General features: G+C 39.4%; 1 protein-coding gene across 1 annotated transcript in view; it reads right to left on the bottom strand.

The window, feature by feature from the left end:
- Positions 1-1,444: 1,444 nt before the first annotated feature.
- Positions 1,445-27,595, bottom strand: part of SUMF1 (sulfatase modifying factor 1) — a 96,104-nt gene continuing 69,953 nt past the window's right edge. The window contains exons 8-9 of the mRNA XM_029918610.1: positions 13,422-13,481; positions 1,445-2,583 (exon numbers count right to left, since the gene is read on the bottom strand). Coding sequence (XP_029774470.1) covers positions 2,473-2,583; positions 13,422-13,481 — 171 coding nt within the window. The 3' untranslated portion in view covers positions 1,445-2,472. The remainder of the gene's footprint in view (positions 2,584-13,421; positions 13,482-27,595) is intronic.

Raw genomic sequence — 27,595 nt, 5'->3', positions numbered from 1 at the left:
TGGGATGGAGCCCTGCATGGAGCTCTGCACTGACAGCATGGAGCCTGCTTTGGATTCTCTCTTGCTCCCGCTCTCTCTGCCCCTACCCCAGCTCCCGTGCACTCACGCTCGCACTCACTGTCTCAAAATAAATAATAAAATAAACATTTTTCTTAAAACAACAAATGTCTTTCAGACTTCTATCTTGGAGAACGAAAAAGGAACCCTATTAGGCTGCAAAGGGCTGACCGGCTGTGATGCTGGCTACAAGGGCCAGTGGAAATGTAATGGAGCTGCTGTGTTTCATAGCACAGTTACTTTTGTTAATGTTCTAGTAAGTTTTGAGTGGTCTGTCCTAGCCATATTTTTCCCTTTTAGCCCCTGTTTGTTGCATGTAATTTTGCAGAAGGGGAAGTTTTTCAGGAACGCATCTAGGGTGTTAAAGCTGAAGTGATTCTATTGCTGTTTGTTTGGTCTGTTCACGTGTCAGTATGCAAGTCTAGGAAGTGTAGTGGTCACGGCTGTCTGTAGTTTGGTGCACTTGTTGGTTAATAACCTAGAAATGTGGTTCTCAAATGAAAGCCTTGTTAGGATTTAATTTTAAATGCTTTCCAATATTATGCTGCTGCTAAAAATGCATTTGTGAACACTGAGCCAAAACACACCCAGAAATATTTATGCTATATAACATTCATTAACAAAAATCCAAATATACACACTAAAAACATAACCGTGTTAAAAAAAAATCAAGCAGGTGGGAGGTAAGAAGTAAAAACAAAAACTGTACTTGAGTAGTGGTGGCTTTAAGAATAAAATACCTTATTTTTTACATTAGCTTTTTCAATTAAGCAAATGCATTTTTTGTTTGTTTTGCTTGGAATTCATCATCAGTTGGTAAAAGTTTGCAGAGAAACATTTTGTATTCACAAACTGACAAATCAACCAATATAGCTGAACACCCCAGCAACATGACTATTTTTTAAGGCAAGTGTTTTAATGTTAGGAGGCTATGCAGGAATCAAGTGTTGGTGGAATACTTATGAATACCATCTGACCTAATTTTTGAGCAATCAACATAAAAATGAGCCATTTCTTTCAAATGACATGTCTTTTGGGGCCTTCAAGGCCTGGAGAATCTGGATGAGATGCTGGTGAAGGGACGTCTGGTTGAGAGCCATGGCTTCAGAACAAGGCGCTCTCCTGACCAGAGAACTTGTCGGGTTTTAGAGGACCACCAATCGAGGTAACCCCCTGCCGCTGCCCCATCTACTGAGGCACAAAGAAGCAAGGTTATAGTAAGGTTCCCGGCCAAATAGCCTTGCTTTCTGAAATAAAAATTCCCACAAACTGCTCACACATCAAAGTTGTCAAATAGCTAATGGACATGAAAGCTTTATAGCAAACAAAATACATCCATGTCACAAAGACATTTCTTTAAAAGAAAACACAATGGAGAGAAACAAAAGGAGAGCAAAGCCTGCTTTAGCAGATACCAGTTTATTCGACACAGTGCATGATTCAGAGCATCTGATATTCTACAGCCAACGAGATGTCCTACTTCCCTGCAATAAAACACCGGACACCCTGAATACAGGTAATTCAAAGTTCTTGTTCCTCTTCTCCTCCATCTAGAATTAAACGTTTCTTCGTGTAGTACACATTTCACATTCACTGAAGGCTTTGGGGAGAGGGGGGAAATAGGGCTTATAACCATGCCCCCCCTGAACCAAAGGCACTTAATGTTAAAAGATAAAGCACAGTAGAGTCACCCCACAGACATTCCTGCATGTTCAGACTGCTGAACTTGAGCGTACCACCAGGGGCCCACATGGGATTCATCCTAATAATGTAAAAGACACTGATTTCCTTGAAAACACAAAGTGCAGTATGAATATAAAGACACATCACCACCACCTTTCCACCACCCCATCCTTTTCTCAAAATAATACATAAGAGAACTCTTATTTTACATGATTAGTATCACTTAAGGTTCACACATGGAAAAAAATAGCTAAAAAATAATCTGTCATAAACTCTTACTATGAAATCACAATAGAATCTAATATACGCATAGAATTTGTTGGAGAAGGCCTCAGAGATCATGCTGTGCATCTCCCCACTGGATAGATGAGGTCACTGAGGCTCTAGAAGGTCAAGTGTGGCACTCTGAGGTCTAGCCCTGGTGGCAGAGCCTGGGAAGAACCCACACCTTCTAAAGTTTAGCTCAGGGTCTCCTCCACCACCTTCCTCTTTCAAAGACTCTCCAAACTAAAGCACAGCAATGAGCTCCGGAAGGTGCCACATCATAAAGCACGTAGCTGACGCAGGTCAGCGGTTTGGTCCCGTAAAGCGGTTCCTTTGGCCACTGGGTGGGTACATAATCCACCTTGGAGTAGTAGGGATTCTTCACTCGAGGTTATTCCGCATTCTGAGGAAAGCCAAGGGCAGGGCAGACACTTGACTTCTCGCACTTGGCAAGGCTCTTCTTGGCTCTTAGCCCGTGGTGGGCTGATGGTCAGCTGCACAGCGGAAGCCCAGGTTGGAAGCAGAGCTGTCGGGTGTGTTCTGGCTTCGAGCAGCACAGCGGTACCGATAGCAGTACGACTGCGCAGAGGAAAAAAGAAAGGGGAGTATTCTCAGTCTCTCTGGTAAAGGCTCTAAACTGTCAGATGCATGTTGTACCCGAGCACCAGCTACTGGGAAGGGGTGCCTACCTAGAGATGGGGCTTCCCCCTTCACCCTAAACACCCTATCAGGCATATTTGGCCTGTGTGTTTTGAAAAGGGCAGCACATCCAGAGATAACCTCATACTATCCAATATTTACCTTATAAACACATATAGACAAGGTGCAAAGATACTAGTGCCAGCATCACTCTGAACAGTTAAAACAAATGTAACAACCAATCATAAGTTATTCACTTCCACGTGTCAGATTACTAAGTAGCCTTAAAAAGCCATTTTTTTATGTGATACTTAATGACATAGGAAATTCTTGTGATACGCTGTTAAGTGAAAAAGTCAGAATGCAAAACTGTATGTGTGGTAAGATCTCAAGCTACACAATTTTATACGTCAAAGAAACAAGACCAATGATTCAAAATGGACCGCAATATAAACTGTAGTTATATTCGTGCAGTGGAGCTTCAAATTTCCTACAGTAAGCATACAGTAAGCATACAGTAAGCATAGATTACTTTTATAATTTGAAAAGTTATTTTTGCATTTATGTGAATATGGCATTAAAGCAAATAATAAAGCTAAATGGCAAGCAAGAAAATATTAATTATGAGCAGCATTAAAATTTATTAAATATACAACAGATTGGCAAAAATTATTTTTTTAATTTATATACAAGTTAGTTAACATATAGTGCTATAATGACTTCAGAAGTAGATTCCAGTGATTCAGCCCCTATGTATTAACACCCAGTACTCATCCCAACAAGTGGCCTCCTTAATGGCCCTTACCCATTGAGCCCATCCCCCCACCCACAACCCCTACAGCAACCCTCAGTTTGTTCTCTAAGAGTCTCCTTATGTTTTATTCACCTCCTTGTTTTTATATTATTTTATACATATATATTTTTATACATACATATTTATATAATTATATATTTAAGATATATTTATATTATGTTTACGTTTTTTATCTTAAATTCCTCATGTAAGCGAAATCATATGGTATTTGTGCTTCTCTGACTAGCTAATTTTGCTTAGTATAGTACCCTCTAGTTCCATCCACGTAGTTACCGATGGCAATGTTTTGTTCTTTTTTATTCTGATTGGCAAAAATTAAAAAGCAAGCCTAGAAACATAAAAAGTAGGAAAGGCTGTGAAAAACATTTTTTGAAATATATTGCTTTTGTATTAGCTATAAAGTGATACATTACTGTGCAGGGGATATTTTGTATCTGTTTTATTTTATAGGAGCAGAGAACACATTTATACATGTGCGCGCGCGCACACACACACACACACACACACACACACACACACACAGGCATTGAGAACCTAATACACTCCAGGCATGTTAGACACTCCAAGTGTTGTTTCATTTAATCATAACAGCACAGAGGAATTAAATGGGTCACCCAAGACGACACAGTTGTTGAAGGAAGCAGAATTCGAACCCACGTCTGACTATAGTGCACATGCCTCTGAGGCAAGATTCTATGCTCCTAGATGGAAAGACCGCACATCTCATGCTCCTTTCCCACCTCTGATGTGTTCATCCTGCACACACATGCATACTTGCACAAATAAGAGGGACTGACACTTATGGCTGGCCACCTACTAGGTATTCAGTGAATAACCATGGCTTACTTGAATACATCAAAAGTTTCCACATTCCAAAAACAACCATGCATGGAATTCTTATATCCTAGGACTGTACTTTGATCCAAAATAACAGAGAATGAAAATAAACTAGTTATCCTGTGTAGCATGAGCATTAATGCTGAGTTGGCCCAGTGAAACTAAAGTCCCCACCAAATGGTTAAAGAAACTGCATAAAGAAACTTTGGTCTCAGGAAGGAGAGGTCATTTGTAAGGCGGGTGAGGAGAGGGGGTGGGGAGGGATTAGCTCTGCACGAAAGAGGTTGTTTTTACTTTTTCTTGATTCTTACTCTTCTTTCTGATACAGAAGCTGAGTGCTTCTAACCTGCATAAAAATGATCTCTTGGGGTGCCTGGGGGCCTCAGGTGGTTAATCTGAGATCTTGATTTCAGCTCAGATCATGATCTAACAGTCGTGGAATTGAGCCCCTCATCAGGCTCTGTACTAAGCATGGAGCCTACTTGGGATTCTCACTCCCTCCTTCTGCCCCTCCTCTGCACTCATGCACATGTGCGCACACTCTCTCTCAAGTTAAACATTAAAAAAGTTATCTCCACAACTGCCATAGAAATTTTCCAGAGTACATCTGTCATAGAAAGAAAGACACAGTGGTTTGTCTTCTATAGAGAGTGAAACAGTAGCAACCAATTTTCTCAGTTTCCCTGTGGCCAGTGAGGAATGTAAAATATTACCAATATTCAGACAGGTAGAGGGAAGAGGAATAAAAAAAACATACGTGAAAGAATGAAAAGCTTGACAGCACCTGCTATTCTGCCTGTGCCTGGCATGCAGTGGAGGCTCTAACATGCCCAGAGTTCCCCACGCAGGGGGACGCAGCAGAAGCCTCATCTCACAGAGGCCCTACTCAGCAGGCTGCTGTGAAGCCGTAGTGCTTTGGTACCTCTAGAATCAAATCCCAGGGGATAATCCAACACCCCATGCTACCAAGTGTGTGCAGTGAATTCGACATTGGAACTAGAATCGAATTCAGGGAGAGGCATGGACGTTCTTGTTCTACAACTGCACCACACACGGCAGAAAAAACAAGCGCTTCCTGACTGCCTGCTCTGCACAGCCCCGAGGAAGCCTGACTGTAGGCATGGGCCTGTCCTGCTGCAGATCACGGGCTGGTCGTGGAAATGATGACTGCACCTCAAACAGTTATAAATCAGGCTGGGGGTAAAATCTGAGGGTTTTTTGTTTGTTTGTTTGATGTTTGTTTGTTTGTTTGTTTTACTAATTCAGGTTAAAGAGTTGTCCCAAAGTGTAACAAATTATCCCAAATTGTGCCAAAGTCTTTAGGAAAGACTTCCAGAAGGCAAAACTGGGCCATGGCTGGATGGCCATGATTATAGTGGTGGTCTTCTGACTTGAGCATACACATAATAGCCTGAAGATGACCAAAAAGAATGAAATCTTGCCATTCGCAACAGTGTAGATCGAACTAGAGTACATTATGCTAAGTGAAATAAGTCAAAGAAAGACAAATATCATATGATTTCGCTCATATGTGGAATTTAAGAAACAAGGCAGATGAACATAGAGGAAGGGAAACAAAAATAACAGAGAGGAAGACAAACCATAAGAGACTCTTAAATACAGAGAACAAACTGAGGGTTGCTCTAGGGGTGCTGGTGTGGGGACAGGCTAAATGGGCAATGGGAATTAAGGAGGGCCTTGTTGGGATGAGCACGGGCATTAAATGTAAGTGATGAGTCACTAAATTCTATTCCTGAAATCATTATTACACTATATGTTAACTAACTTGGATTTAAATTTAAAAAAAAAACAAAAAGAATAGCCAAAAGAGCTTAAGTACCTATTCCCAGGCCACACACCCAAAGGTTCTGATTCAGTAAATCTGAATGAGAGTCCAAGAAATCTGCATTTCTAACAAGCTTCTAGGTGCTGTTGATGCAATGGGACCCATAGGCAGCAGTTTGAGTAGCACTAATTTATATAATTTAGAAAGGAAGAAAGAAGGTATATTAACTAGAGAAGACAATGACATCAGAGGCATGAAAATGGAAAAACTCAGGCAACTTAAGGGGATAGCAAGATGATCATGTCAGAATATGGCTTATTTACTCATTAAATATTTGAGATTTCACAACACGCTAGATGCTATTCTGGGCACGAGGGATAAAACGCAAAACAAGACAGACAATGCACCTGTCCTCAAGAAGTTTACATTCAACAGGGATTAGTTAGATAATAAATAAATGGATAAATTCAAGATGGTTTCTGGTAGTGGTCACCTTGGAAGAAAGTAAAATAGGGAGAGAGGAGTGGCAGTGACTAGATGGCTATTTTGGACAAAGTGTCCTGGGAAAGTGTCTCCGAGGTGGTGCCAGATGAGCTGAGCTGCCCAAAGGTTTGGAGTACAATAATTCCAGGCAAAACAATCACTGTATAAAAACATTACATGATAAAAACCAGGGAAACATGGGTCAATAGGATGGAGTTACATTACAGGCAGTCTTCTCACCAGAAAGAATTTGGGCTATATACAAATGGAAATCATGACAAACATTGTGCTAATTTACTGAAAAGAAAAAGCAAAATCCAAGATGCATTAGCAATTTAACCTTAGGTAAAACCTTTCTCAATGTGTCCCCTCATCAATGAAATGGGGCTATTAATGGGAAAACATCAAAATACTTCATTGTGGGATCCCTGGGTGGCTCAGTTAGTTGAGAGTCTCAACTCATACTTTTGTGAGATCAAGCCCCACATCAGGCTCTACACTGACAGGTGGAGCCTGCTTGGGATTCCCTCTCCCTCTGTCTCTGCCCCATCCCCACTCATGCTCACTTGCAAACCTGCTCATGCGCTCTCTTTCTCTCTCTCTCTCTCAAAATAAATAAAATAAACATTAAAAAAATTTTAAACCCTTTATCTTATCTTTACATAAAAAAGCAAAGCACCAGACACGTGGAAGTTATTGTAACTGTTACTTTATAATGGACACAAACACTCTTAATTATAGAAACTAGCTTTCTCTTACCTGACATTTTGGGGTTAATCTGCTTCCTTACTAAAACAAAAGCAATAGGCAGCTTCTCCACAGGTTTTAAAAACTTGTGCTGGAAAGATAATACTGCCAGAATCTGAATGTGGATTTACAGCTGACCCTTGAACAACATGGGTCTGAACTGCATGGGTCCATTTAAATGCAGTTTTTCAACAAATACAGTACATGCTGTAAATATATCTCCTCTTCTCCTTATAATTTTCTTAATGTTTTCTTTTTTCTAGCTTACTTTAAGAATACAGTATGGGGTGCGTGGGAGGCCTGGTTAAATGTCCAAACTCAGGTCAGGTCATGATCTCACAGTTCGTGGGTTCTAACCCTGCGTCGGCTCTATGCTGACCCTGGAGCCTGCTTTGGATTCTAGCTCGCTCTCTGTCTGCCCCTCCCCTGCTGACACTCTGTCTCTCTCTCAAAAATAAATAAAAATTAAAAAAAAATTAAAGAATACAGTATATAATACATATAACACACAAAATGTGTGTTAATCAACTATTCATGTGATTCTGGTCAACAGAAAGTTATTAGTAGTTAAGTTTAGAGAGAGTTGAAAGTTTTATGTGGCTTTTTGTCCATGGGGGGGTTGGTGCCCCTGACTGCTACATTGTTCAAGGGTCAACTGGGCATTTGCTACAAAAACGCAAATGGTATTTGCTATAAAAAATGGGAAAGACGAGGAATATGTGTGGTGGCTAAGGCCTGGGGCTGAGGTCTCTGTTGGATGGCATATTTCTACATGCAGCTTTTCTCTCAAATTATATAAAAAAGTATTTTAAAATAAGATGTTGTCCATATGCCACAAAACACAGGCTGTAACAACTCTGACAAACTGTGCCTGCCCGGAGCACTGTGTTGAGAAGGATTGTGAAGCTGTGACATAAGACAGTAGAAAAGACATCCATGATATGTAAGAGAGTTTTATAATAGCTGTATCTGAAGAGCCTGGCACATAAAGAAACATTCCATTTTGGGGGGGAAAGAAATATAAGTGCTCCCCAAAATGTGGGTAAAATACTATCAACAGATTACTTCAGGAAGCAGGATGAATGGTTTTTATCTCATTTTTATGTTTATTATTTACTTTCTAATGTTCATGCAATGAAGTGTTTGCTTTTGTAAAACAAAGAAGCTTAAAATCAGTGACAACAGAAAGATCACAACAGTCTCTAAAACCTTCCATTCACCTAAATGACTGTGAAGAACTACACCCTAAGGAGCAAGTCTCACCCTAGGTTAAAGCTTGGGAGGTCACGACCACCATACAAGAGTCAGTTCACACCAACATTCCATTTCAAATGAACTCATTCACTCCACAAACATTTATTAATAAGCAATTCATTTTAAATTCCAATAATGGGCAACTAATGGAACACATAATTAAAAAAGAAAATGGCCTGATTTTAAACGTCCTCATTGCTTTTCCTTTTTTTTCCAACTCTACTTTTAGCAAGAAAAATGGTTATTAATGATGTTAGGTCTTTGGCTGAAATATGGGTCATTTTACTAATTAAGAACAGAGGTAGTGAGAAGGACCTGTTTTAGCCCCTTTTCATCAAACTGGATAATTACTGTGTGAAACTGATCTCAATATCTACACTAAGAATGTGATTCTAGACTCGGGAACAATCCATTTAAGATAATGACTTACCAGCCTTGGGGCTCTGAAGTCAAGTGGGATAGCATTATGGTTTTTATGAGAAGACAACTTTCAGGAATAAAGGGATATTTTAAGGAAATTGTAGCTCATTGTGAAAAAAAATCATAATATAAAATCATCACAGCAGAATCCCGTCTCTTGATTTCAGATCCACTACTCTTGCCATTGACACTAAATCAATTCCTTTCTTAGTAATTTTGGTGCAAACTGGCAGGAGGGTGAGGATTTACTCCATGTTATGAGTTAGAATAAAAACCCCAGAGGGATTAATCTAACAACATCCAAGAACAACAGCTAATATTTCTAGAGTACTTACTACATGAACTGTTCTAAAAAACTCACATGTATTAATTCACTTAACCCTCCCACTAATCCACTGAGGAAGGTATTATTCACATCTGCATTGTATACACGGGAAAAATTGATGCACAGAGATGCTAATAGTGTGCATAGGGTCACCTGGTTTGTAAATGATGGATCCAAGCTTACAGCCTTCTCCATCCCATTTCAGAGTCTAGGCTCTTAACCTAATGCCAAGTTGCCTCAAAGTTCTTCATTCTGTGCTCTCTTCTCATGATTGAAGCTGTACTTCAGATAGACTTTCAAAAAGTTATGAATAAAGATCAGAGCTTACTTTTAATCATGGAAACTAGCCCTGGTCCATGATCAAAAGTAAGTTCCCTTCTAAGCAAGGTGACTTGTTTCAAAATGACTTACATTATTTTTTTTTTCTTTACAGTGATTTCCTTTCTTTTACTGATTTTCATCTATGCCAAAAGAATCATTTCAAGGATTCTGCCTCTCTAGTTAGTTCATTGGTTGGCTCCTTATTCAAAAGGAAAGGGGAAAAAACCAATCTAGTTGTAACAGACATGAAGGTTAATGATGATGGTATTAGTAGTGCTTATATACTTGGTCCATTCTTTACTCATAGGAACTGTCCAGCAGGGGCAATTACGGTGTGCATTTTGCAAGTGTGAAAACTGAAGCTGAGAAAGGCTAAGTAATTTTCTTAAGATAACAGACTAGCAAGAAGTTACAGAACTCCAATCCAGATCTAATTTCAGAGTCTACAGCTCAATAACTTAATTATAGCTGCCACTCTTAATCTAGTGGAAAGGATAAGTGCTTTGAAAGTAACTCGCAGCCAACACTGTGCTGTCCTGACACCACTGAAATATCAGACTCATGCTAAATACCTCCATCATCTACAATTAACTTGACCAAGATCCTGCAGCTACTACTATTTTATTCTGAAAAAAAAAAAAATATCCCATGTTATTCTCTCTTCTAGACTACTCTCTCCATCATGGAGCATAACTAAATCAAAATTCATCTTGCAAGTAGATTAAGAAAATCCTAAAATGTATAATAAAAGTTCTATATGAATCCCTAAAAAGTTTGAACAAAGAGTTTTAGCTAATAAACCAAAGGAGAGAAGATGGAGGGATAACAAATGCTGAACCAAAAAAAGTCAAAGAAAAGAGAGAAAACAAACAGTGAGACAAAAAAGGACTACAAATATCAAGGGGGCAAATTTAAACTCAACCATATTAATAATTACATTAAATGTAAATGGCACAAACAGAAGAGGCAGAGATTATGCCAATAAATTTCACAACTCAGATGAAATGAACAAATTCCTTAAAGACACAAATTCTTAGAGCTTAAATCAAGAAGAAAGATAATCTCCATAACCCTGCAGTTATTAATTAAATTAAATTTATGGTTACAATTCTACTCCTTAAATGGTTTCCCTGGGGTGGGGGAATTCTATTAAACATTTAAGAGAGATATATTGCCAATTCTACATGAACTGTTCCAGAAAATTCAGGATGAGGGAATATTTCCCAATTCAATGTATAAATCCAGCAGTACCCTGATACCAAAGCCAGATAAGAAGACAGACCAATAACCAATCATAAACATATATGCAAAAATTCTCAACATTTTAACAAACTGAATCCATAAATTATAAAAAAGATAATACATTATACCTAAATTGGCACACTCTAGCAAGGCAAAGATGGTTTAACATTTGAAAACTGAAAATCAATGAATGTAATTTACCATATTAACAAACTTAAAAAGAAAAACCATACAAACATCTCAATAGCTGCAGAAAAGGTATCCAGCAAATTTTATATCCATTTGTGATAAAAATTCTCAAAAAGCTAGGAATAAAAGGAAACTTCCTTGAACCTATACAGATCATCTCTGAAAACACTACAGCTAATATAACTAATTTCGAAAAGTTGTATCTTTAACTCCTTAAGATAAATAAAAAGAGGTAAATATGTCTGTTCTTACCACTCATACTCAAACTATACTGGAGGTTCTAGCCAAAGCAATATAGCAAGAAAAAGTAATAAAGATTTTAATGGAAGTAAAATTGTCTGTATTAACAGATGATATACCTAGCTGTGCAGAAAAACCAACAGAATCTACAGAACCATTACTAGTACAGATGAGTTTACAAAGGTTGCTGACCTCCAGATAAACCAATTATACCATGCATATTTACTTATTAAAAACATGTATTAGGTTAAAAATATTTTAAAACAATAAACTGAGAAGCTTATCAAAATACAGATTTAAATTAAGCAAATAATATGAAATGTTAAAGAAAACACATTCATATGCATGGCAATGGAATATATTTAGTGTTCATGCTTAAATGTTTTTTTACAAGCTTCATTTTCTCTTATTTTCTTGAGGGAAAATCTTCTGGTCCTCAATTCTTAGAGTAAATGGATTTTCAATTTTTAAATTGAAACACAATTGGTGGTAACTAAGTGCCATATGTCAGAAACACAATTGGTGGTAACTAAGTGCCATATGTCAGAAACACAATTGGTGGTAACTAAGATTTAGAGATACTATTCTGCAAAGAGAAATTCACCTGGTTTTCATGGAAGTCCATTTCCCCAGTAAGAGGATTCAGATATACTTACAGTAACAACTTGAATGAGAGAAAAAATCTGGGACTAAAGACTGTTATGTATGTGAACATTTAAAAGTACTGGATGACCTAGGGCAATGCTTTTATTTCAAGTAAAAATTAGAACTGTAAAGATAAATTTGTACACATCTTGTTACTAAATGTAGGTGTAAAGCATAAAGTAATCTTAAATATAAACTTTGCTTAAATAACTGGATTAAAATTTTTAAGAAATACCATACACACACACACACACACACACACACACATACACACACACTCTACAGAGATTGATTCTCTTTAAAAAATTTTTTCTATGTTTATTTATTTTTGAGACAAAGACACTGTGGGAGTGGGAGAGGAGCAGAGAGAGAGGGAGACATAGAATCTGAAGCAAGCTCCAGGCTCTGAGCTATGAGCACAGAGCCCAATGCAGGGCTTGAACTCACAACCACAAGATCACGATCTGAGCCCAAGTTGGATGCTCAATCAACTGAGCACCCAGGCACCCCCAGATACTCTCTTTAGACCAGTGCTTTCTACACTGTGCAGAATGTTTTCATCCCCTAGACTCCTTTAAAATCCTGATGCCCAGGCCACACTCCACAGAAATCAAAATGAGGTGAGTGAAGAAAAGGCAACAGTCTTTTTTAGAGATGATTATGATGTGCAATAAAGTTTGAGAACCACAGTTTTAAGGGAAAGTTTGATAATACATCCATCGTTAAATTAGTCACTTAATGTGGAGCCCTTATAGGTTGTTTTAAGCCTCTAACCGCCTGGACTGACTGAATTACCATAGAAAACTTCCTGTAATAACCATCTGCAAAATGCCATCTTTGCATAGGGATAGAAAGAAGCTGAAGTGTTGGAGATACTAAAAATATATGATTTAAAGAAAAAAGGGAGAGGTGGTATTCAATTTCCAAACTCCTTAGAAAGGTTATTCATGAAACACCAACTCACACTGACTACCCAAGAAAAACCAGTTCTGACACTGAAATCATAGCCCAAAGAGCAGAAACACTCTCTGAGAATGATGCTTGTTTCACAAAGCACACCATTGTACCTAGAATATTTGTGATGTTTCCATTCCAGTACACCCCAACCTACCATTTCCAACTCTACCTTAATCTCCACAGAGAATCCAGACACAATCTCAAATAAATTAAGAGTGTACTTCCAGACATACATGCTGGAGAAAGTGCACAGCCCACCCTGGTTCATGAGACAACAAAGGTCTCCCAAAGAGGTAAATGTCCAACGGATAGAATTTGATTAACCAAAGATCATTAACAATCTGTGCTTCTTTTCCCCATCCCTGCGTCCAAATTTGAGATGACGTTTTTTTTTTTTTCTGGTTTCAACAAGGATAGGTATGTATTTGCAGAAGTGATGGGACATTTTAGGGCTAATGACAGTGGTTCTATTAATGGGTTGTTACTACACCAAAACAGAGTTTAATGAACTGACTTACCTTATGGCACATGTAGGATCCACCTTTCTTCACCCGGTCTTTCCCAGAAGGGGGGCCTTTCTGTGAATGAAGAGAACTTGTTAGCCCAGAGAACACAGATGATCCTCACAGACTGGCAGAGAGTTCATTTTAGTCCAATCAGCTCCTTCATAGTTGCCTTAACTTTCTACATGCTTCTCCACCCCTGGGCAGAAAACCCATGAACCCATGCACCTTGAACCCATGCACCTTCCCAAATGCCCATGTCTCCAAATCCTACCCACCCTCTAAGGTCCAGCTCGGGTTCCCACTTTGATGAAATCTTTATGACTAAAGTAAGCAATCCCACCTCTAAACCCCTGTAACAGCATTTCTCACCTAGATGACTAACAGGCTGCTTGGCAGTATGTCTTATATCACCTTCTCATGCTGATACGCAAATTTATCCTGCATAACAACTGGCTTGTTCAACTAGGCTGGCTGGTCTCTCTGAGTTATGTCTGTATAATCCTACTGTGCAACACCTAATAAACCCTTTGCTGACTGAAGGAATTTCCTTTTTATCTCTTAAAAAAAATTTAGGTCAGGTTTATTGAGATATAATTTACATACAGTAAACTTTAACCTTGTTAATTCTTTTTAAATTTTTTTTAATGTTTTATTTATTTTTGATACAGAGAGAGACAGAGCATGAGAGGGGGAGGGGCAGAGAGAGAAGGAGACACAGAACCGGAGGCAGGCTCCAGGCTCTGAGCTAGCTGTCAGCACAGAGCCTGATGTGGGGCTCGAACCCACGAACATGAGATCTGACCTGAGCCCAAGCCGGAGGCTTAACCGACTGAGCCACCCAGGTGCCCCTGTTAATTCTTTTTAAAGGCACACGTCTGATGAGTTTTGACAAATGTGTAGACATTTAACCACTACCACAATCAAGATAGAGAACACAGTTTATCTTTTCCAAAAAGATTTATATAGTGCTTACTATGAACCATGCATGGATGTAATTATTAACCCATATAATCTCCATAACAACTTTTTAAAAAAGTTTTTTAAATGTTTATTTATTTTTGAGAGAGAGAGCAAGAGAGGCAGAGAGAGAGCGAGAGAGGCAGAGAGAGAGAGAGACAGAATCTGAAGCAGGCTCTAGGCTCTGAGCTGTCAGCACAGAGTCTGACATGGGGCTCGAACCCATGAAAGGTGAGGTCATAACCTGAGCCGAAGTTGGACGCTTAACCAACTGAGCCACCCAGAGGCCCCCATAACTTTTATTAAGATTTTACTTTTAAGTAATCTCTTTACTCAACATGGGGCTCAAACTTACAACCTCAAGACCAAGAGCCACCAACCGAGCCAGTCAGGTACCCCTCTCCATAACAACATCTTTTTTTTTTTTAATGTTTATTTATTTTTGAGAGAGGCAGAATGTGAGCAGGGAAGGGGCAGAAAGAGAGGGAGACACAGAATCTAAAGCAGGCTCCAGGCTCTGAGGTGTCAGCACAGAGTCTGACACAAGGCTTGAACCCATGAACCATGAGATTATGACTTGAACCAAAGTCGGACGCTTAACCAACTGAGCCACCCAGGCACACCTCCGTAACAACTTCTGATGCAAGTTAAACAAGTAGCAAAACAAGGATTCACACCCAGGCAGCTGGCTTGAGACCATTACAATCCCAGTTTAGAGACCAAGAATGGAGGAAATCGGGCAACGCCTAAGATAACACATAGTGACTACCACTATAATGAAAATGGAAGCCAGAAACAGCCAGCCAAGAGCTAAGACTCTTTTTTCTAGGAAGAGCTCTGGGTAAAAGTCCACTGGAACTGAATATCCTAAAACTTGGTTGCCAGAATAAGGGCCTCAATGTCAGATTAGCCCTGCAAAGACCATCTGGGAAGTACCAATAGCCTCCTACAAACCAGAACCACACATGGGAAGCTTGGGGACTAAAAGGATTTTTGTTTTTCCCTTATTATGCAAAAATTTTTAAACACTAATCATACAGTTGCCTACTTTTTATCTACTGAACACAAGAGAAGGTTGAACAATGTCGCCTGTCTTAGTTTTCCTTCTTAATGACTACTTGTCTAGTGTCCAGGGTTCAGACTTAAGTGGCAGAAGTTAAAACAATCATCTCCAAGCATGGTTAACATACTGACTTGCAAATTTTAACTATGTGGTCAGAAGCTCATGTTTTCTAAGCATCTCCAGGCACTTAGAAACAGTCACAGACTAAGCCACTGTCTATTCTTCATTCCACTGCAAGGCCACAGCACTTCCATGGCCTTAAATGCTTAATGTTATACTAATAAGCTTTATAGGGCTTGATCTCACCAACTGTGAGGTCATGGCCTAAGCCAAAATTCAGAGTCAGCTGCTTAACCCACTGAACCACCTAGGTGCCCCCAAAATTGCAAGTTTCTAAACACCTGCCCCAATAATCCCAAAAGGCCAAGGTGCAGCTAAAGTTCTCAGGAAAAGAGATAAAGAAACAATGCTCTAAGTGTTATTGCAGGGAAATATACCTTCATTCAAAACATAAAAGACACAAAAGCCTTCAACAATGAAAAATCCAAACAAGACACCACGGAACCCTCAACAGTAGGACTGGCTTGCTGAAGGAGAAACAATCCTGCAGGAAGGAAAGTGGCCAACCTGCTCAAGGCCTGCCAAGATGTGTTTCATAAGAGCATTAACAATGACATTTTGTTTAGTCAGGAGAGACACTTCCCTTTCCCTCCTCTTCATACCCAGCTTGATGATAAGGAAAGCAACAGAAGGGACAGAGTTTGACAAATTTTCATCAGTCAGCAAAAAGTCAAAAAGCACTACTATGAAACATGTTATCTGATAAAGTCCACAGTGTGTACTCCTAAGCAGCTATTAAAAAGAATGAGGTCTGAGGCAGTTCTGTAGGAGTATATTACACTATCATTTTTGCTTAGAACATAACATGGAATCAAGCATTATTCTGTTTATCTTATACAGTGAACCAGTGGGGAGTTGGTTACCTAGAGTGAGCGTCTGGCCCTGGGGCACAGAAGGATGCCATGTGGGCCAGTCCTCACTGGCAGGGGATTCATCCATGCTTTCGTTCAGTTCAATGCACTGTTTGATTTACCTTGAGGCTTGCCCTATGACCCATGGATTATTTAGCTTCTAAGCATTTGGAGATTTTCTTATTTTATTTCTGTTATTGATTTCTATGACTCCACTGTTGTTGGAGACCATACTTTATACAAGCACACCTTTTAAAAATGTACTGTGGTTTGATTGTGTGGGATATGGTCTCCATTGGTATATGTTCCATGACTACTTGAATGGATATTCTGCTGTTGTAGGGTTCTACAATTGTTCTAGAAATCTAGGTTAGGTCCTATCCACTGATTATATCACAGAGTTATTTTATGTCCTTGCTGATTTCCTATGTAATGATACTGTCAATTGTTGAGAAAGGGGGTGAAAGTTTCCAACTACAATTGTGGATTGGTCTATTTCTTCTTTGAATGTTTTGTTAAATTAGGTTTTGCTTCATATGTCTCAACTGTATTCATTGGTGCATACACATTTAGTATTACTATTTCCTGGGGCGCCTGAATGGCTCAGTCAGTTGAGCGTCTGACTTTGGCTTAGGTCATGATCTCATGGTCCCTTAGTTTGAGCCCTACATCGGGTTCTGTATTGACACCTCAGAGCCTGGAGCCTGCTTGGGAATTTGTGTCTCCCTCTCTCTCTGCCCCTCCCCCTGCTTGCACTCTGTCTCTCCCAAAAATAAGCATTAAAAAAAAGTCTTTAGTATTACTATTTCCTCTTGTTAGGTTAACAATTGTATCATTTCAGAATGTCCTTCCTTGACTGGCAATTTGCTTTGCTTTGAAGTCTACTTTATAGGAGCTCCTGGGTGGCTCAGTGGGTTAAGCACCCGACCAGCTCAGGTTATGGTCTCACAGTTCATGAGTTTGAGCCCAGCATCAGGCTCTGTGCTGACAAGCTCAGAGCCTGAAGCCTGCTTGGAATTCTTTGCCTTCCTCTCTCTCTGCACCTTCCCTGCTCACATTATGTCTCTCTCAAAGATAAACATTAAAAAAGTTTTGAAATCTACTTTATATATTAATATAGCCATTTCTGCTTTCTTTTGATTAATGTTTGTATCTCCTGTCCCAACATTTTCTTTTTCTTTTTTCTTTAAAGTTTATTTACTTTTGAGAGAGAGACAGAGACAGAGTGCTAGCAGGGGAAGGGCAGAGAGAGCGAGCGAGACACAGAATCCGAAGCAGGCTCCAGCCTCTAAGCTGTCAGCACAAAGCCTGATGCGGGGCTCAAACTCACAAACCGTGAGATCATGACCTGAGACAAAGTTGGACGCTTAACTGACTGAGCCACTCAGGGGCCCCCCAACATCTTGTTTTCAATCCATTTATATCATTATATTTTAAAGGAGTTTCTTGCAATCAGTATATAATTAGGTTATATCTTTTAGTCCCCACTCTCAATCTGTCTCTTAATTGATATATTTAGAGCATGTACTTTTAATGAAATTATTGATATGTTAAGACTAAATCTACCATTTTGCTGTTTTCCTGTCAGTTCTCTATGATTTTGTTTCTGTTTGCTTTTTCCTGCCTTCCTACAGATTACTCGAACATTTTTGTTAAGAACTCCATTTTTACTTACCTATAGAGTTTTGAGAGGACATTTATATATATATATGTGTGTGTGTATATATGTATATACACATATATGTATGTATATGTATATGTATGTGTATACATAAACATGTATATTATCAGTTTTATATATAAGTCATAGTTTATATCTTGTTTATATCTATATTACAAATAGATATGTGACATAAACATATATATAAAACTGAACATCAGAGTCCACTGGTGTTATTTTACCAATTGCAGTGAAATATGGAAAACATATCTCCTTTCATATCCCTTTAGCCTCCCCTGTTTATAATGTAATTATATGGGAGCACTTGGGTGGCTCAGTCGGTTAAGCACCTGACTTCAGCTCAAGTTATGATCTCAAGGTTAGTGAGTTTGAGCCCTGCATCAGGATATGTGCTGACAGCTCAGAGCCGGGAGCCTGCTTCAGATTGTTTCTTGCACTCTGTCTGCCCCTCCCGCCGCTTTGAAAATAAACATTAAAAAAATTATAATGTAATTGTACTAAATACTTCCTCGAAATACATTTAGAAACACATCAGACTATATAATTTCTGCTTAACCATCAAACAAATTTTTTTAAAAACTTGAAAGAAAATGCTTTAAAATATCATGGCATTTCCTCTGGTCTTTATTAGGGTCTTTGGTGAGAAATCCACTGTCATTTGATTTGGTTTTTTTCTCTATAGGTAAGGTATCCTTTTCTCTGCCTTCTTTCAAGATTTTTCTTCGTCTTTTATTTTCATCAGTTTAAGTATGATGTCTTGGTCTGGATTTCTTTGGGACACTGCTGTTTAGGGGTCATTTAACTTCTTGAACCTATAGGTTTAAGTCTTCCCTCAAATCTGGGAGGGGGGCAGTCATTATTCCTTCGAGTACTCCCCCAGCCGCACCCCCTTCCTCCTCTCCTCCAGGACTCCCGTGACACAAATGTTAGATCTTGTTAAAGTCACATAGGTCCCCGAGACTATACCCATTCATTCACTTATTTTCTATTTTTTCCTCTGGTTCAGAATTGGATAATTTCTTTCATTCTAATCCCCAGTTCACTGATTTTTCTTGTTGTTCTGTCGCTCCCATTCTACTGTTGAGCCCATTCACAAAGCTCTTATTTTGCTTATTCTATTTTTCAGTTCTAAATTTTTCATTTGGTTCTCATTTATATCTTCTATTTCTTTTATGAAGCTTTTCATTTTTCTTTCATTTGTTTCAAGCATGTTCTTAATTGCTCACTGAAGAATCTTTATCATGGCAGCTTTAAAATCTTTGGTGGATAATTCCAAAGCTTCTGTCATCTCAGCATTAGCATCTATTGTTTCTTTCATTTTGGTTGGTTCTGGGTATGATTAAATGATTATTCAATTGAAACTTGAATACACATATTACATTACAAGCCTCTGAATCTTATTTAACCATCCTGTTTTACCTGGCTTTCTACAACCCACACTGGCGAGGGAAGTGAGAGAGGGAGCCAGCCATCTCATTACTGCCAGGCGAAATCCAGGTTCCCCACGTGGCATCCACTGACACCTCAGGAGGGACTCTCCTTATTTACTGCTACATGGAGGGGACAGCTCAGGCTCCCCACACCCTCCACTTACACCACAGTGAGAGTGGTGTCATTACTGCTCAGCAATGATGAAAGGCCTCATCCTCACTTTACCTTCTCTGATGCTACCCTGGCAGGGGTATTATGGCACCTCAACACAGACTCAGGAGGATGCAAGTCTAGGCTTCCCACCTGGACTTTGCAGGCTTGGAGGAGAACACAATTTTTTCTGTGGTATCTGGATGAAGTAGAATGGTTACTGCCTGTAAATTTTCTGTATGGCTAGATGACTCCCGTCCTATTTGCTCCTTTAACTAGACAGAGTAGGCTTTCCTTGGGACTTTATCGATATCTGTTGGCATTTGTGGGTTGGGGGCTTCCTCAGCTCCAAGTCTGAAATACATGGGTCAAAAAGAAAATCCAGGTAACTCACCACCATTTCACTTCTAAGGTCCACAGGTACTCTTCCTTTGTTTCACCTTTCTTATTCATTCATTCACTCATTCATTCATTCATTCACTTATTGTGAGAGAGAGAGAGAGAGAGAGAGAGAGAGAGAGAGAGAAATCGGACATGACTGGGGTAGGGGTACAGAGGGAGGGAGAGAGAGCTCCAAGCAGGCTCCACATTGTCAGTGCAGAGCCTGATGTGGGACTCGAACTCACAAACCACCAGGTCACAACCTTGTGGTTTCAAGTGGATATCAAGAGTCGGGTGCCCAACTGAGCCACTCGGGTGCCTCTCTTTTCACCTTTCTTACATTTCTTTTATGTGTAGTAACCAGAGTTTTAATTATACTTAGTGAGAGGAACAGAAAGATGTATGTCTACTCCACTTTCCCAGAACCAGAAGAAAAACCTCCTTCATCTTCATTTTTAAAGGATAGTTTTGTTGGACACAGAGCTCTTAGTTGATGGGTTTTTTGGCACTTGGGATATATCACTACACCATCCTTGGGCTTCTATGATTTCTGATGAGAAATCAGTCTTTAGTCACATTACTGTTGCCCTTTATGTGATAAGGTGCTTTTCCTCTTGCTACTTTTAAGACATTCTCTTTGTTTTTCAACAGTGTAACTATGATTTGTCTAGGAGTTCTCTGAATTGAAGTTTTTTCAACTTTTTGGATTTTTGGATAATTTTCATCTAATTTGGTATTTAAACAATTTCTTCAGAAGTATTTTGTCCCTTCTTCTCCCTCCTCTGCATCTGGGACTCCTATTATACATGTGATACAGAATTAATGTTGGAGCACCTGCTTTGTCACACAGTACTTGACTGATCTGTTTCCAATTTTTCTCCCCTCTTTATTCTTTGGCTTAGAAAGTTTCTTTTGATCTACCTTCAAGTTCACTGATTCCTCCTCCTATTTCTAATCTGCTATTCAGTTAATCTATTTCAGTCTCTGTAGTTTTCAATTCCATACATTTCACTTGGCTCATTTTTTTTTATCATTTCCATTTGTCTACTGTGATTCTCTGCTGACTCACATCATATTTTCTACTATATCTTTGAATATATTTTCCTTTAGTTCTTTAAACACAGTAGCTGCTTTAAAGTCTTTGTTAAATCCAAAATGTGGGCCTACTCAGAGTCAGTTTCTATTAAATGAATCTTTTTCCTTAGTATGGGCCAAACTTTGTTAATTTGCATGTTTATTACTTTTTAGGTGAAAAGTAAATATTTATTTAGATTATACGCACATGTATACATACACTAGTTGCTCTATATCTTATTGAACCATGACTGGCAAGAGTTAACATTCTCTTTACTCTTACTAATTAACATTTCCATAACAAAATCCTAAAAAAATATAACATGCTCATATATGCTAATAATACAAGCATAGATTCCCTTTATAAAAGGGGCCATTAAAGAACTATTAAAGTTGCTTTAGGAAGAAAGAAGGAATTTGAGACAGGATGAATGTGTGTACCTTTTGAAATTCACATTCTCAAACTATTCATTTTTTAATGAAAAAAAACACACATTTAGTGCAATAAAAACTAAAATGATCTAGCCTATGTTGGTTCTGTTTCACTCACACTCAGTGATAGCCTGTTCATGACAAATTAAAAGCACCTTTTATTTTGCATTTACTATTTCCTTATTATAATCAGTTCTTACTACCAAATAGCACAATACATTTTTAAAGCAGGAAATAAGAATTAGTCTCTGAAAAATGGCTAATGCACCACATCCTTTTTACAGCCATCATCCTTTTAGGATCCAAATAAGTGAGGTACCATTCCACTGGTATTCAGATGTTAGCTGGCTGTTAGCTTTCAACTACTGTCAGAGTATGAGCAGGTTTGGAAATACTATTCAGTTTATTTTTTTTTTAATAGTTTATTGTCAAATTGGTTTCCATACAACACCCAGTGCTCTTCCCCATAAGTGCCCTCCTCCATCACCACCACCTCTTTTCGCCCTCCCCCCTCCCCTTCAACTCTCAGTTCATTCTCAGCATTCAATAGTCTCTCAAGTTTTGCATCCCTCTCTCTCCCCAGCTCTCTTTCTCCCTTCCCCGCCCCCTGGTCCTCCATCAGGTTTCTCCTGTTAGACCTATGAGTGCAAACATATGGTTTCTGTCCTTCTCTGCCTGACTTATTTCGCTTAGCATGACACCCTCAAGGTCAATCCACTTTCCTACCAATGGCCAGATTTCATTCTTTCTCATTGCCATGTAGTACTCCATTGTGTATATATACCACATCTTCTTGATCCACTCATCAGGTGATGGACATTTAGGCTCCTTCCATGTTTTGGCTATTGTTGACATTGCTGCTATGAACATTGGGGTACATGTGCTCCTATGCCTCAGCATTTCTGTATCTCTTGGGTAAATCCCTAGCAGTGCTATTGCTGGGTAATACTATTCAGTTTAAAAGTAACAAGTTGATTTCTTGTAACACTGAAGGGAATCAGAGCTGAGCAGAAATGATGGGAGCAGAGGATTTACTCCTGGACAGCCAACTTAGGTTCTCTGAAATCAGAAAATGCTTCTGAGATCAGCTAGTTCAGAAGTTTCCCATCTGAACTCTTTGGAACTGAGAAAACAGAAATGGGATCTCTTGCACTTATTCAAGATTTCAAGGAGATTTTTTAAAGACCTCACAAAATTATCAGTGAAAAAGCTGCTCTGGATAACCAAAACAGGCATTTTTTAAGGCCCTATGTCCTTCTGGTCATACCAGCATTATCAACACTATTTCTCATCACCACCCGCCAGGACAATAAGTTTCTCACGTCCCCCTCAATGATACTAGATTCTTTCTACCTTATATGCCAGCCCCACTGTCCATTAAACTTCTATTTATCTTGCAAGATCCACCTCAAATACCATCTCTCTTTCTCTCTCTCTCTCTCAAAGAACAGAGAGAGAGAGAGAGAGAGAGAGAGAGCGAGCAAGCACATGCATGTGAGCATGGACAGGGAGGGTGGCAGAGAGAGAATCCCAAGCAGGCTTAACCAACTGAGTGACCCAGGCATACTGTCTCTTAATGAAAATATTATCTCTTAGTGAAAAGCATGAGCTGTGCAGCCAGACTTCCCACCTGGGTCCAAGTCCCAGCTCTAACACTGACTGTGAGACTAGTCCAGGTCTCATCAGTAACCCTTCTGCAACCCAGGTTCTTCTCCAGCAAACTGGAGATGATAATAGTACCTACTTCATTAGACTGATGTGGGGATAAAATAAGAGAAGGCATATAAAGCACTCAGCAAGTAATAAATAATAAACATGCAGCTGTTTTTGTTACTATTATATAGTAACAGTTCATGACTAATCAGATTTCCCAAAGGTACCCATAAACTTAATAATCCAGGTGGCACGTACTTTCTAAAATTCCAAAACCAAAGAAATCACTTGACTTGGTTTATCTAAGTCCAAATCCCCAAAGGGGGTCGAAGTTCTAATAAAACAGTTGACATGTCTATCCTACTTTACGATGAAATTCACAGAGCTAGCCACTGTGTGCCAATGTTATCACCACAGCATCAGACTTACCAGATCATTTTCAATTATAAAATCAGCACAAAAACATTCTGGGAGCCATGAAAACAGTGAAGTAAACTTCACCTCCAACAGCTTTTAAAAGCTCCTAAAAGTGTGATTTCCCTCTGCACTTCTTAATCTCCCCTTTGCTACTAAGAACACCTGAGGAGAACACTGAAATTCATTATTTTCAATATGAAAATGGCAGCTAGCCTTTACTCAATATCATTCCTGAGAGGACCCAGTAATCCTGTAAATATCTTAATGTGCTTCAAATACAGTTTTCATCGGCAGATCAAATACCGTTTCAAATCAACCAACAATAATGACAGCGTGGAAGAAGCAATGGACATTCAGGGAAGGACTGAGTCAGGAAACGTCATACACAGCTGGTCCTTGCTGAGTCTCCTCTGTCTCGTCACACCCTCCTCTTGTGCTCAAGCTTGAATCCTCCAGAGTAATTCTGGATCCCTCCCCTTCCCTAACCCTCAAACCCAAATGGCCGGATGAGCTCTACCTCCAAGCAGATCTCTAATTGTGGCAGCTATCATCTCCATGGTAACCACCCTGGTCCAAACCACCATTTCTCACGTGGACTACAATACCCTGCTAATGGGTCCTGCAGCTTCCTAAATGGTACCTAGTCAGAGCACAATAATCTTGGTAGAATAGAAAAAGACTATGCCCTGTTGGGGAAAAAAAAAAACTGGACAAAAAAAGAAAAGAGGAGTGTGTACTTTATGATCCCATTCATCTAAAACTAAAAATTAGAAACTAATATATTGTGACAGAAGACAGATTGGTAATTGCTTACCAGAGGTAAGCAGAGGGGCAAGAGGAAAGGATTACCAAGGGACACAAGGAAACTTTGCAGTGATGGACATGTTCCCCATCTCGACTGTGGTGGTTTCATGGATATGTGTGTGTATATGCTTTTTGATCTGTGTGGATACACATACACACTGATGTATGAACTTATCAAATAGCACACTATAGTTTCCTGCAACTTATGCCAATTAGACTATAATAAAACTGTTCTTTAAAAATAAAAACAGACAGGATGATATTTTTAATAAAATATGAAGTGTAGGATTTGCTTCAAATAAGCCAGGGGAGGAGGGGAGCAAGGACAAGGGGGTGGATGTACAGAGGAAACAAAATTAGACATGAGTTGATCATTTTTAAAACTAGGTACTAAGGACATTGGGGTATAATATACTATTTTCTTGACTTTTGCATATTTGAAATGTTCTATAATAAGAACGATTTTTAAGTTAAATCATAAACCAGGATACACTAAGAGAAGAAAAATACTATGCTGGCTCCAGAGCCCCAGACTGCTAGGAGCCAACGACTTCCTTAGACGTTGAAGTGCAGGGGAATGTGGAGTTGAAAAGGACAGATTTTATTCTCTATCACCCAAGAAACGTGCATGTTCCTTTGAGAGGTAAGTCATCCTTTCCCTGGTTGGCTAAAAGCTCTCTTGCACACTTGACCTCTAGTCGAGCCTTCAAGCTGTCAGATCACACAGGCTCCCAAAGACATGCTTCCAACAGCCTGAAGTTTAGGATAAAAGAAAAACGATCTTGCTGTCCCTTTGAAGTACTTCATGCAAGCTGAAGCAGCACCTGGTTAGAGAGCCAAGTGCTACGGCAACAGGCAACCTGGACACACACAAGCAGAAGCGGCATTTTTATCTTCTTTTCCTTCAAGCCTCTGCTCATGGATCCTCCAAGAGGAGTCTCAATCATGTCAACCAATGTTTAAAGAAAGTAACTCTTGGCCAACGTTCGCTCAGAGCGCGCTCGCTCACCATCTCAGTCGAGCCTCACGGTAACGTTGGGAAGCAGCATGGAAATGCTGAAACTCAGACTAAATAAATGGAGCACCCAAGGGCACACAGCTAGCACGTGGCAGGGCCAGGAGTCGAGGTCTGTCCCACCCCTGCTCCTGTCTAGTGTGACTATCTTGCAAGCTTAGCAGCAACTCTGGTCAAGATGCACATATGACGAAAAGTCCTATCCCAATTAACCCACTTTTCTTACGCAATCTCAAACATGTCAAAGGATTTTTAAGAGCAGACACATGAAACCATTGCTTCAAATGAAGCTTTTTCAGTGATGTATAATCTCCTTTTCCCCTAGCACAGGGATGTATGAAGAAGGGACAGCAATTAACTTTAGACATTGCATGAGGAGAGGGAAAGGAAAGTGATGCTCAAAGAAAGAAAACTAGGGATTATACTGGAAAGAGCAGCACGTTAAACACAAAACCCAAATTAACAACCCCACAGTATTCTCTCCATAAAACCAGCGTGCCCTGGGTGGTGATTACCCTGTTAGTGAAATGAAAGAAAACAACTATTTCTTCCAAGCTACTTGCTTCACCCAGTAAAATGGAAGAGAATTTTCTAAGTTATTAAATTTGCTCACACTGTGGTAATTCTCCATTTTCCAACAAAACAATGTCACTTCCATAGCTCAAGATCTACAGTAACAATTCTTGCTTCTGGGGTAATGCCTGAAACTGGATATATAAAACACTGATCCTAGTTGCTGCAACTAATAATAGAAACTAGTACTTACTAAGCACATATTACAAGCAGGTATTGTTTTTAATGCTTTTAATCTTCAAAATGATCTTCTGAGATAGATTCGATTACTGGTAGGGCAAACATAATTTATTGTCCAAATAAAGATACTTTGGGGAATTAAAGGAAGAAGCCATTAGCAACCGTGCCAGGCACAGCCACAATCCAAAAACATTTGGACACACAATCAATAGCCTCATTTTACAAACAGAGATTTAAGGAACAGAAAGGTTAAACAGTCTACCCAAGGTCACACATCTAGTAAGCCAGGGTCCAAGCCCAGGTCATCTGGCTCCAGGCTCATACTCAGCCATTCTGCCATGTGCCTCTTCTGAGCTGATATACTACCTTATTTTTTAAAATAAATCATTCGACTGTTCCAGTGTGAAGGACACAAACCTCTCTGTATTTCACAAGTTTGCTTCAAGAAAATGGCTAAAACCCAAGGACAATTATGAATCAAAGTTCGTATCTTTAAAAAATAAAGACAGAGCACCTGGTTGGCTCAGTCATTTAGGCGTCCGACTCTGGATTTCAGCTCAGTTCATGATCTCACAATTGGAGAGATCAAGCCCTGCGTCAAGCTCTGTGCTGCCAGATTTTCTCTCTCTCTCTCTCTCTCTCTGCCCTTCCCCTGCACACATTCTTTCTCTCTCACACACACGTAATAAACAAAAACGTTAAAAATAAATAAATAACCATGCATACATACATTTGTTCTTGGATACGCAACTGAAACATGTCCCTTATTAGATGTGCATTTCTTAATTCTCTCTCTCTGCATATAATATCTGCTTATTTCACTCAGAAATAAATCTACATTTAAAGCAGCAAAACCTACCACTCACACATGCACACTTAGATTGATATCACAGATGCATTTAGTGGTTTCACTGGCTCAAACCACACTGGGCTTTGGGGTTTTAACCTTATAGCACAGAAGCAAAGTCTCATCTTCCCTGGAATACTATTGGAATGGCTTTCAAAACCTTCCAAGGAGAAATCATATCCCAGAAATGACTTTGGTTAGTAGGGAGTTCAATATTTTCCTTTCATCACTAAAAAAACTATAGGCACCATAAAACTTCAAGGAGCCACATCGTCAGGTAGGTCAAAAGTGTTTTTTGTGGATATATAAGACCACTTGCAGACGTGCTTTTTAATGTAACACAACACTGGCGTGTTTCACATCATCCCTTTTCTCAAGTCCCTTGGTGACACCACGGTCCTTGTACACTTACAGTCCTCCCTGCGTCTTCCCTCAGATGACTGCATGTTTGCTTCGATGCTCCATTTGGTGTCTCTGTCAGGTGGCACCTCACCAGCCAGGCTGAAAGATCGTGCCCTCCCTCCAGCCAGCACTACTCTCTCTCCTCTTACCCCATC

Source organism: Suricata suricatta, chromosome 12 (genome assembly GCF_006229205.1).
Source record: "Suricata suricatta isolate VVHF042 chromosome 12, meerkat_22Aug2017_6uvM2_HiC, whole genome shotgun sequence".
NCBI lineage: Eukaryota > Metazoa > Chordata > Mammalia > Carnivora > Herpestidae > Suricata > Suricata suricatta.
Note: the sequence above shows the minus strand (reverse complement) of the source record. Positions and strands in the feature narration are given on the sequence as shown.